This window comes from Balaenoptera acutorostrata, chromosome 9 (genome assembly GCF_949987535.1).
Source record: "Balaenoptera acutorostrata chromosome 9, mBalAcu1.1, whole genome shotgun sequence".
Lineage (NCBI taxonomy): Eukaryota > Metazoa > Chordata > Mammalia > Artiodactyla > Balaenopteridae > Balaenoptera > Balaenoptera acutorostrata.
Genome location: NC_080072.1, coordinates 14,801,448 through 14,813,093, shown reverse-complemented (window position 1 = coordinate 14,813,093; position 11,646 = coordinate 14,801,448). Strand labels below are relative to the sequence as shown.

Below are 11,646 nucleotides of genomic sequence, written 5' to 3'. Positions count from 1 at the left end.
AAAAAAAATCCTGGCCTATAAAAATCCAGGTCGAAAGGAGATTAAAGGAATAGATTTTAACAGTTACTCTGTGGAATTATTAGGAAATAAAATGCTCCCAGGGAAAAACACTTCCAGCCAATGTTCAGTCTGTTCAGCACTTAGAAATTATCTTTGGTGTGCAAGTAATAGGCTTGAAATTGCTAATGAATTCTCCCCCAGACTGTCCCTCCCACTGAGGCTTCATGTCACCATCTAATGAGTTAAGTTGTGAAAACCCCAATTTTCCTTTAATGTGTGTTTTTTTTTTTTTAAGTAGAGGGAAGGATTTATTTATTTATTTATTTATTTATTTTTGGCTGTGTTGGGTCTTCGTTTCTGTGCGAGGGCTTTCTCTAGTTGCGGCAAGCGGGGGCCACTCTTCATCACGGTGCGCGGGCCTTTCACTATCGAGGCCTCTCTTGTTGTAGGGCACAGGCTCCAGACACGCAGGCTCAGTAGTTGTGGCTCACGGGCCCAGTTGCTCCGCGGCATGTGGGATCCACCCAGACCAGGGCTCGAACCCGTGTCCCCTGCATTGGCAGGCAGATTCTCAACCACTGCGCCACCAGGGAAGCCCTAATGTGGTTTTTGAAAGCTAAAATGCTAGGCACTTTCCAAGATTACACTCCACCTTGCCTCTTAAGATGCACGGGTGACACTATGCCTTTCCTCATGCAATACTCATAATAGAACCAAAACTTTAGAGGGAAAAATACCCATCTCAGGAAACTTGGAAAGACTGTGAGAGTTAAAATATTGCCTTATCAGGGAGACAAAGCAAGCTCGGGTCACAGGTTAAACTTTACAAAGAAAAAAAACCATAACAGGGCACCTCTATTGCATAATGAATAGAACAAAAGTTTCCAGTCACCTCTTCATTGTCCACTCCCATCTCAGCAATATCACTGCACTTGTTAAGCTCAACCTCCTGCCAAATGGACCCACTCCTTACAGAGTAGGATGATGATGGAAAATAGCATTTGGAGCAGAAATAAACAGCAGATAATAATCCATAATTGTTTTTAATCTTGTGGATGAGTCACCTTCAATTTATTTCCAAATTTCTTTTGTCATCAGCTGTTCATTTCTTTACTTTGAAAATCACCAGATTAACACTGCCAAAGGCAGGTAGGAAATGATCCATGAGGACAATTCTGAGGGATCACATGGGTGAATGGCTGAGAAACTGGGAACAAAACAATCCTCAGGAAAGTCTCTATTTTGTCCCAGCAAAGGCACCAATGTGTGAACCTAATTCACACTTTCATTATTCCAATCAGGTTATTTTTATATCAGTATAATTTTAGAATAAGACTTGGTGGAGGATTATTTATTTCCTGAGAAATTCTGTCCATCACTTCGCACAGAAGATATTCAAGTAGGTCTAACTCCAAAATTCATTTCAAACCAAGAAATTATATTCCTTTTACCTCTCCTTTTTAATACATGTCTTCTGTATCCCCTAAACTTTCTTTCTGAACAAGGAATTTCAAAGCAGAATGGCCAAAAAGACATCCTAACATCATGGTCATAAGAAATGTGATCTATTTAGATGTGGACTGTCTAAACCTGGGTGAATTTCCTTTGCCCATCAATCTATCAGGGTCTTTAGATCCCCTGTAAAGTGTAAGCTTGCTGTTTTGTCTCTATTTGACTTGTCTTCTTGAAGCTGATTGAATTCTTAAACCCATTTAGCCTTTAGCTCTGACTCAGGGTTGGAAGTAAGAGATTGGAGTCCAGATGTTCTCCCTGGGAACTAGGTCCAAGTCACAGCTCAGTTATTACAGACAGAATTAAGATGGAGGTTTTGGACTGTCCCTAACCTCCTCTTAAAAACACAAAGCTGAAAAATCACATTAGTAGCCATTTATTTATGTCAGAAGACCATTTCCCAACTGAAATTTACTCTTCACACTTGCCTCAGATTATGCCTATATAGGTAGTAAAGTAGAAAAGCTAAAATACCATCCAAATCTTTCAGGACAAATATTGTTTTCTTTTGAAATCTCTAGATAACTGAAACAAAGTGTTCTGGCTGTCTAGATGCTATTTTTCCCTTTGCTTTGATTTTGTAAGCACAATATAAATGTCTGCGACCAGGGAACTTTCAAATGAGTGAGCGGTGCTAACCTGGTGTTCAGTGGAGAGCAGAGAACTGTTGTCTCGGAGGTTTTGGTTTAGTTAATAAACTTGCAAATGAGTCGAGATATTCTGGCCTAGCCTCAACCTTTCTAAAACACGCAGATTAAATGTCAGTTTGTGACAAGTGTCCACACGCTCAGTCATGCTAGATGATGGAACTGTGTAGGGGGTGGTGAGAGGGAAAGTTTGTCACAGCTCCTTCTGGAAAGCCTCCCTCCTCCCCACCTTCCACATTAGCTGAAGTGAGTGAGCATCAACTCCTGACGGATACGCTCAGCCTCCAGGTCCAAGGACTCCATGTGCTCGGACTCTTCCTCAGGAGGCTGTTCCACGGGTCCTGTCCCTGGAGAGGACCAGACATCCATCCCATGTTCCAGGGAGATGTTGTGGAGGACACAGCAGGCCAAGATGATGTGGCTGGACTTCTCCGGTGAGTACTGCAGTGCCCCCTTGGATCCATCCAGGCAGCGGAATCGGGAGCAGAGGGTTCGGAAAGTCTTCTCCATCACACTGTGAGTTGCAGAATGGGCCATATTATAGCGATATTCGGCTGGAGTTTCAGGAATGTGAAGTGGGGTCATAAGCCAGGTGCGGAGAAAGAAGGAACTGTCACCTGTGGGGAAGGCCCAAAGACATCACAGATGTTTATAACTGGAATACAAACAAAAAGGAAAATCCAGGAGCATGTACAGAGAATGGACAAGAAAATGCAACAGCTTCTGGAGCCAAAGCACACCAGGGAAATGAAGAGGGAAATGCTGTGGTAAAGAGCCCACAGCTAGTCACGAGCAGGAAGACTAGAGTGAGTCTTGGCTGGGAATACCCTTGGTTAAAACCAACAGAGAAAAAAGCTGACCCGGCTAAAGAAAGCTAAGTCTGAAAGAATGTAGGACAGAGGTGAAGGCACTGGAGGAAATGAAATTCCTGGATTTTCTTTTTTTGGCCGCGATGCACTGCTTGCGGGATCCTAGTTCCCTGACCAGGGATCAAACCTGGGCTCCCGGCAGTGGAAGCACAGAGTCCCAACCACTGGACCTCCAGGGAACTCCAGGATTTTCTGAATTCAGAGATATTGTTCTTTAATAAAAAGTTAATAGGGATTCCCTGGTGGCGCAGTGGTTAAGAATCCGCCTGCCAATGCAGGGGACAAGGGTTCAAGCCCTGGTCCGGGAAGTTCCCACACGCCACGGAGCAACGAAGCCCGTGCGCCACAACTACTGAGCCTGCACTCTAGAGCCCGCGAGCCACAACTACAGATGCCCACGTGCCTAGAGCCCGTGCTCCGCAACAAGAGAAGCCACCGCAATGAGAAGCCCACGCACCGCAACGAAGAGTAGCCCCCGCTCGCCGCAACTAGAGAAAGCACGCACGAAGCAAGGAAGACCCAACGCAGCCAAAAAAAAAAAAAAGTTAATAGAAACTATCACATAGCAAGCCAATCTTCAAAATCTCTAAAGAGCGAGAGTGCAAGAGAGAAAAAGAGAATTCTGCCAGGAGACCTCAAAACACTTATGCGGAAAAATCTCTGACTTTACTATTAAAATGTCAGGTCTGAAAGCACTACCTAGGAATTTCAGAGTATTTCATAGACAATAATCATTCATTCTCCCAGTGCTAAGAAGAATAAGAGAAAATTCCCAGCAGAGATCAGAACTCAGGTGTTCTGCCTTCCTAGATATTACATTCATTAGAACCATGCCTTTGTAATAGAGGAACAGGTAGAATTTCACATTAACAAGGAGAGCATAAATATAATGATGCAAATAGTAATAGGGATAAAGAAATAAAATCAGAAGTCAATTAAAATAATATACACAAGGCATTTCCCTTAAGTGACTTCTTTATGGAATAATCCTGGGAAGTGCTAAAACCAAAACAAAACTGGGGTGCAATGTCCCATTACAATAGTACAATGTTTCTATAATGTTTAATTGTCCTGACTCACTAAATCTGGAAGATGAAATGTCTCAGAGGAACAACCCCTTAGAAATTTGAGACAAACAGACCTGAGGAATACCAACTTGTATAGTTGCTGTGTTCCTCACCCACCATCAATTTCAGTAAATAGTTATGGATTGTTCAGAGAGTGCTAGGCACTGTTCCAAACATATAGCACTCCTTTCTTTTAGGAGCTTACATTTCTTTTTTTTCTTTTTTTTTGGCCACACCATGCGGCTTGTGGGATCTTAGTTCCCTGACCAGGGATTGAATCCCGGCCCATGGCAGTGAAAGAGCCAAGTCTTAACTATTGGGTCGCCAGGGAATTCCCCATGGGTTAACTTTATTTTATTTTATTTTAAAAATTTATTTATTTTTGGCTGCTACTCTTCATTGCAGTGCATGGGCTTCTCACTGCAGTGGCTTCTCTTGTTGCAGAGCACAGGCTCTAGGCATGCGGGCTTCAATAGTTGTGGCACGCGGGCTCAGTAGTTGTGGTACATGGGCTTAGTTGCTCCGCAGCATGTGGGATCTTCCTGGACCAGGGCTCGAACCTGTGTCCCAGATTCCTGCAGGCAGATTCTTAACCACTGTGCCACCAGGGAAGTCCCAACTTTATTTTAAATGCAATTTTTTAAATTAAAAAAATTACTGAGATATTGACATATAACATTGTATTAGTTTTAGGTATACTGGATTAACTTTAAATATCTGAGATGGCTCACAAAATTTTCAAATTGTATATTTAGCTGACTTTTTTCCTCCTAAGTACAACCTATTTTAATTGAACTCATCCCTACTAAATACTGAATTTTAGAAACTGATGTTGTAAATAATAATGAAAATAATATCTATGACTTGTCCAATCCCAACTCCATTAGGCAGATACTATTGAACTCATTTTACAAATGAGAAAATAAAAATAAACGTCAGCCATCCTTTGATATGTCAGGCACAGGAAGAGGAAGGAGCTAGTCACTACATGCTAATAATGTCAGACTCAAAGTCACTAAAACAATGGTATAATGCTGTAAAAGAGAATAAGAAAAACATTTAAGATGAATACCAAAACAAAGAGATACTAGATATTTGTTAAACGTCTCTTAAGAAACAGTATGAGCCTTAATTGGGAAGACATACAAGACAAGCTAGTTAATGTAGACCGCTTATAAAATGCTCCATCATCATTAACTGGTTATAATCCAAGCACCACTGGAAGACAGACACTCAGGAGGGGATTAGGATCAGAATTCCTAAACAGACTACAATTGCTTACATGATCAGTCATCCAAGAGACATTCTGGCAGATCTTACCCAAAGCTGCTTAACAAGACTAGCCCAAGAGCTGAAGAAATAACTCAGGCTGAATTGTTTGTAGGAGCAGGTACATTTAGAGAAGAGGAATTAGGTGATGCCCTCTGAAGGGGCATACGAGAATGAGGACATGAAGGGATGACACCCAGGATGAAAATACGCTAAACAAACAAACCAAAACAAACAAGGGGGAATCACAGCTAGTTCTAGGTTTGGCAAATCTAGTACCATTCTACAATCTGATGGTGTTCTTAAGATACAGTCAACCATCTTCTTTTTTTTTTTTTTTTGCTGCGTTGGATTTTCGTTGCTGCGCGCAGGCTTTCTCTATTTGCGGCGAGCAGGAGCTACTCTTTGTTGCGCTACGTGGGCTTCCCATTGCAGTGGCTTCTCTTTGCGGAGCACGGGATCTAGGCATGCAGGCTTCAGTAGTTGCAGCATGCAGGCTCTGTAGTTGTGGCTCACGGGCTCTAGAGCGCAGGCTCAGTAGTGTGGTGCTCGGGCTTAGTTGCTCCGCGGCATGTGGGATCTTCCCGGACCAGGGCTCGAACCCGTGTCCCCTGCATTGGCAGGCGGATTCTTAACCATCACGCCACCAGGGAAGTCCCACAATCAACCATCTTATCTCCCTCTCTCTTTTAACATCTTGTCATTCCTTATAATCCTGCCAGTCTTCCCTACACGTCCAGACCAGTGTTTTCCAAACATCTATTCATTACAAATCATCTAGGGCACGTGTTAAAAATGATGTCTTCTTTTCTTGAAGATTCTCATTCCTGAAGTTTGAAGTGGGGCCCAGAAGTGTACATCTTAAGTAAATTTCCCAGATAACTCTTTTGATCTGGAAAATTTGTGAAACACTATACTAGTTAAGGGATCTTCAAACTAGTTTGCCTGTTACGGCTCATGGAGGATTTCCAAGGGGTCTGTGTTAGAACTGATAGTACTAAGGGAGTCGATTTCCACATCATCAACTTCTGTGGGTATACTTTTCCAGCATCATTAGTGCCTAGCGTGTGGCCTGGTACCAAAACTGGCCTTAGTAAACATTTGTTAAATGTTGTTGCAATATCCATCTCTTCCACTTCCACTCTTTCGGTAAAGAGGGCAATCAGAAAAATAAATAAAAATTTGTCCAAATTTTTACTTATTTTCAACTATGTCCTGTAAACAACTAACAAACTACTTTAAAGTCATAATTCCAACTGAATCTGGGGTCCCAAGGTGTGAAGGAAAAGAAAATCAGTAATTCATACATGACCTTGAAGTCCTAACAAAAGGATCATTTGCCAAATAGAGTAACTCCTCATATAATCCAGTTTAAAACATAAACACAAATGACACAGATGTTCTGTGCTTAATTTCCTCTTCTGTGAAAATGTTGATATTAGTGTTTAACTCCTTAAGAGTTTTTATAAGGATTAAGTGAGATAATCCAATGCAAAGTGCTTACAAGATTGCCTGACAAATTCTAAGTGCTCAATCATTTTTAGCTGGCTTTATTTATTTATTTTTAAATGAGAAACAATGTGTTTTAAATTTATTTATTTATTTATTTATTGGCTGCATTGGATCTTTGTTGCTGTGCGCGAGCTCTCTCTAGTTGCGGCAAGTGGGGGCTACTCTTCATTGCGGTGCGCGGGCTTCTCATTGCAGTGGCTTCTCTTGTTGTGGAGCACGGGCCCTAGGTGCGTGGGCTTTAGTAGTTGTGGCACGTGGGCTCGGTAGTTGTGGCTCGCGGGCTCTAGAGCGCAGGGTCAGTAGTTGTGGCGCACGGGTTTTGTTGCTCCGCGGCATGTGGGATCTTCCTGGACCAAGGCTCGAACCCATGTCCCCTGCATTGGCAGGCGGATTCTTAACCACTGCGCCACCAGGGAAGTCCCCTTAGCTGGCTTTAGAGTTAGGGTACCAAAGTGATTTTGCAAGAAATCACCTTGGAACCCAGGTACTTCCCCAGCTGTGGAAGAAGTAGTTGGATGAGACACTTGCAAACAGTCTTCCCTTCACTTCTTGGTGGGAGCTGTATGAAAATGGAATTTGAAAGTTCAGAGTAGGCAAAAGGTGGGATTAAGACAAAGGTCCAGGGCTTCCCTGGTGGCGCAGTGGTTGAGAATCTGCCTGCCAATGCAGGGGACATGGGTTCGAGCCCTGGTCTGGGAAGATCCCACATGCCGTGCAGCGACTAGGCCCGTGAGCCACAATTGCTGAGCCTGCGCGTCTGGAGCCTGTGCTCTGCAACAAGAGAGCCCGCGATAGTGAGAGGCCTGCGCACCGCGATGAAGAGTGGTCCCCACTTGCCGCAACTAGAGAAAGCCCTACCACAGAAATGAAGACCCAACACAGCCATAAATAAATAAATAAATAAAATTTAAAAAAAAAAAAAAAAAAAAAAGACAAAGGTCCAGTAGGGTAACGAGAAGGTGGGGCACTGACAACAGTATGTAGAAGCAACAACTGAAGAAAATCAGTTAAGTTCCAAGATGTTACTCAGGGTACCCTGGCAGCTCTAAACCAATCAGTGTGACAGCAGTCTCTTCTCCTCACTTGGAACAGTGGGCGGGGGTGGGAGGGTTCTTTTTTTTTTGGCTGCCCAGTGTGGCGTGTGGGATCTTAGTTCCCCGACTAGAGATCAAACCTGTGCCCCCTGCAGTGGAAGCGTGCAGTCTTAACCACTGGACCGCCAGGGAAGTCCCAAGGGGAGGTTTTTCTTTAACTGCCAGTCAGCACATTAAAGAGAAAAATTCCTGAGTGTTTATTACATGTAAAACACTGTGTTATGAGCATGTGCAGTGCAGACATGATTAGTGGCCTTCAAGAGAGGTCTTCCAATCCTTAATGTGCCTTCATCTCCCACATAACATGTTGTGTACAAGATAACCCTTGTCCTGTTGCTCACATAGAATGGTGCTTTAAAAAAAAAAAAACGGGGCTTCCCTGGTGGCGCAGTGGTTGAGAATCTGCCTGCCAATGCAGGGGACACGGGTTCGAGCCCTGGTCTGGGAAGATCCCACATGCCGTGGAGCGACTGGGCCCGTGAGCCACAGTTGCTGAGCCTGCGCGTCTGGAGCCTGTGCTCTGCAACAAGAGAGGCCGCAATAGTGAGAGGCCCGCACACCGCGATGAAGAGTGGCCCCCGCTCGCCGCAACTAGAGAAAGCCCTCGCACAGAAACGAAGACCCAACACAGCCATAAATAAATAAATAAATAAATAAATAAAAATTAAAAAAAAAAAAAAAAAACGAAAACAAAAAAGAAAGCTGCCAGGCTTAAGGGTTTTATCACTGTTAACTAACTGTATTCCTCCCAGCTCTACAGTCACATCAGTTTGCACTGCTCAATACTGAATAGGTTCTTGTCCTACTCAGATCATTAAGCCAGGCTTTCCGAGGGCACTCAGGCAAACAGATCTATGAAGTGAGTTTCCCTAAGAACTGTATAAACGCACTGTCTACTATCATTTTCATATAGATATCATGGTGACAATCACCAATGGCAAAAATAATACACTTGCACAATACTTTAGAGTGAACTTTCATATATATTCCCTAATCCTAACAATAGGTATTACTGCCACTGGCATTATTTTCACCATTTTACAGATGATAAAAATTAAGGCTCAATTGTATGGATGTACTATATTTAACCAGATCTGCATTGATAAGTATCTTGGCTATATTTAAGGGGAATGCTTTTGTAGGGTTGTTGTTGCTATTGTTGTTTGTGAGTACAAAACACTGCTGCGATGCAAATGCCTGTAATTTTGTTTTACATATTTCTGAACATGTACCTCCAAGAAGAGCTGGGTCAAATTGTATGTTTTTAAATGTTAACAAGTGTCCTTTAAATGTTGATTTAAAAATATTAAGGCTGGGGATTCCCCTGGTGGTCCAGTGGTTAAGACTTTACCTTCTAATGCAGAGGGTGTGGGTTACATCCCTGGTCAGGGAGCTAAGATCTCACATGCCTCGAGGCCAAAAACCCAAAACATGAAACAGAGGCAATACTGTAACAAATTCAATAAAGACTTAAAAACAAAAAACAAAAAACATTACTTCTGTTTCAGTTCTGCTAAAAAAAAAAAAAAAATTAAGGCTAAGAGAGTTCTCATCTGAGGTTGTGTTTAAAACAGAACAGGACTGAGTCTCAGGTCTATAGACCCCTGTATTTCATTCTACTCTGCCCAAACTTTTTTCTATAGTTACAAAAATGAAGCATTTACACCTGCAGACTTACCAAGCAGCCAGCTCTCTTTGTGCATCCCAGCTTCAAACTGACTGCTGAGAGAAGACTGCTGTAGCACAGCACAGTCCTGGAGGCTCCCCGGCCAGTTTGTCTCCACAGTCATCAGTGCCCCTCTGATGTCACACACCATGAGGCAGTTTAAAGAATGAAGACCTTTGCGGTTCACATAGGAAAGGTCTTCAGCATTTGGTGCCTTGATTGCCACATGGATACAGTCAACCACCCCTATGACCCCTGGCATCCCTGCCAACCCATAGAATTCATCCTTCAGAGCCTGCACGGAGGCTTCATCAGCAGGAAAGCGGATGAACTGTGAAGCTCTTTCCACAAGCGCTTCGGTGACATTGGCAACACATCGACTCATAGATGCCTGACTGATTCCAATAGCATCTCCCATCCGAGTCTGGAAAGAACCTGAGGTATAGAAGCCCAGTGCTGCAAGGATCTGTGTCTCTGGGCTAATAGCCCTGGATCTCTGAGTAGGTCTAGAAAGACTCGCCCCCAAGAGCTCCACCAAGTAATAAATGAACTGTCGAGGAAACCCATACATGGACATCAAGTATTCATCTGTCACATCATCCAGCTTAAAGCGGTCCAATGTCCGGTGACCTCGGCCATATAGCAAGAGATCACAGTCAAGTACTGTTATTGGTATAGCCATGGTACATGTAACTGTTGTCTCTCCTTCCCTCTGCTACTTTTCCTGAACTCTTCCCACTGAAGATGTTGGTGCAAGAAGGTATTTAAGGAAGTGTCAGAATTCAACAGCTAACCATCATTTAAATGGCTCTGGCATTTATAATCTTCTCTCTGTAAAGGTTAAAGAAAAAAACAAAAAACATTAGAAACCTACCAAAGACTTTAAAGTGATTCAGGGGCTTCCCTGGTGGTCCAGTGGTTAAGACTTCACCTTCCAAGGCAGGGGGTGCGGGTTTGATCCCTGGTGGAGGAGCTAAGATCCGACATGCCTTGCGGCCAAAAAACCAAAAACATTAAAAAAAACAAAAACAAAAACCCAGAAGCAGTATTGTAACAAATTCAATAAAGACCTTAAAAGTCATCCACATCAAAAAAAAAAAAAAAAAAAAAGTGATTCAAAGGCTACAACAGATCCTTTTCTCAAATTTCCATTTTGTTCAAAAGGTGCTATAACTGTAACTCGGTTTTTCTCCACTAACTCATGGCTGCACAACAGGCTTGCTTCGGTTTGAAGGAGAATGGGAGCTGAATTTTGGTGGCTCATTTAATGCCTGGCATTTGAACTGGGAAGAACAAAAGATTAATGGAGGTGATGGCATAATTATCCACAAAGTAAAAGAGGTCTGCTCCTAACTATACAGGCCACGAAGCAGCTGACGTAAGTCATAGCTACCCAGGACAGGGATTAGTCACGGCAGGATTCATTACCCAAAGCCCTCTGGCTCCACCTGATAAGTAAGTGGTAAGAGACGGAGGCGGGGAGGGGCGGAGTGTCGTCGTTCAAACTAGTTTAACAAGGGAAGAAGGGGCAAAAAACCGCCCACGACCCAGGCTGGTAGACGGAGATTCTGTGTTGTAACAAAAGCCTTTCCCCTCACCCCAAGAAATCCAAATCGTGAGGCTGAGGGCTAGGAAGTAGGGAAGACCAGACGGGTTGGAAGGAAGGCGCAAAAGAAGAGGCTGGGAGAGCTAGGGCTGAGAGGACACTCCACCTCTAAGGCTTTTAAAAAGATGTCTTAGAAATGGATACGGAAGTGTGATTGCCCCGACCACTCAAAGTCAGCCGAGGCCGCTCACCCACCTCTCGGCGGCTGCCAGGTTACCAGCCGCACTTCCCACCCACCCAGCCGGGTCCGGCCCTCCTCCGGAACCGGCGGCCGAGCACAAGCCGCCACGGAGCTCTGTGTAGGCACCGCCCCCCCCGCGTCACCGCCCACCCCAAGCCGCGTCCTTACTGCAGCTGCCGCCGTGACCTGCGATTCGCCGGTGCACATTCCACACACGGCCCAA

At 43.8% G+C, this 11,646-nt stretch overlaps 1 protein-coding gene across 3 annotated transcripts; it reads right to left on the bottom strand.

The window, feature by feature from the left end:
* Positions 1–11,561, bottom strand: HARBI1 (harbinger transposase derived 1). Of its 3 annotated transcripts, none has more exons than XM_007181157.2 (3): positions 11,438–11,561; positions 9,649–10,467; positions 1–2,776 (listed from the first exon to the last, which is right to left on the bottom strand). In XM_007181157.2, exons 2-3 carry the CDS (start codon positions 10,316–10,318, stop codon positions 2,397–2,399), a joined length of 1,050 nt encoding a protein of 349 aa, XP_007181219.2. In that variant the 5' UTR covers positions 10,319–10,467; positions 11,438–11,561; the 3' UTR covers positions 1–2,396. The 3 variants fall into 3 exon arrangements, with proteins under 3 accessions (XP_007181219.2, XP_057408009.1, XP_007181220.2); XM_057552026.1 differs by lacking the exon at positions 11,438–11,561 and adding an exon at positions 11,235–11,361; XM_007181158.2 differs by lacking the exon at positions 11,438–11,561 and adding an exon at positions 10,568–10,978.
* Positions 11,562–11,646: the final 85 nt, after the last annotated feature.

Coding starts and splice junctions, on each gene's coding strand:
- HARBI1 (XM_007181157.2), bottom strand. CDS start 10,318: ATGGCTATACCAATAACAGTACTTGACTGTGATCTCTTGCTATATGGC. Junction 2,777..9,648: donor CAAAGAGAGCTGGCTGCTTG/GTAAGTCTGCAG, acceptor CCTTCCCCACAG/GTGACAGTTCCTTCTTTCTC.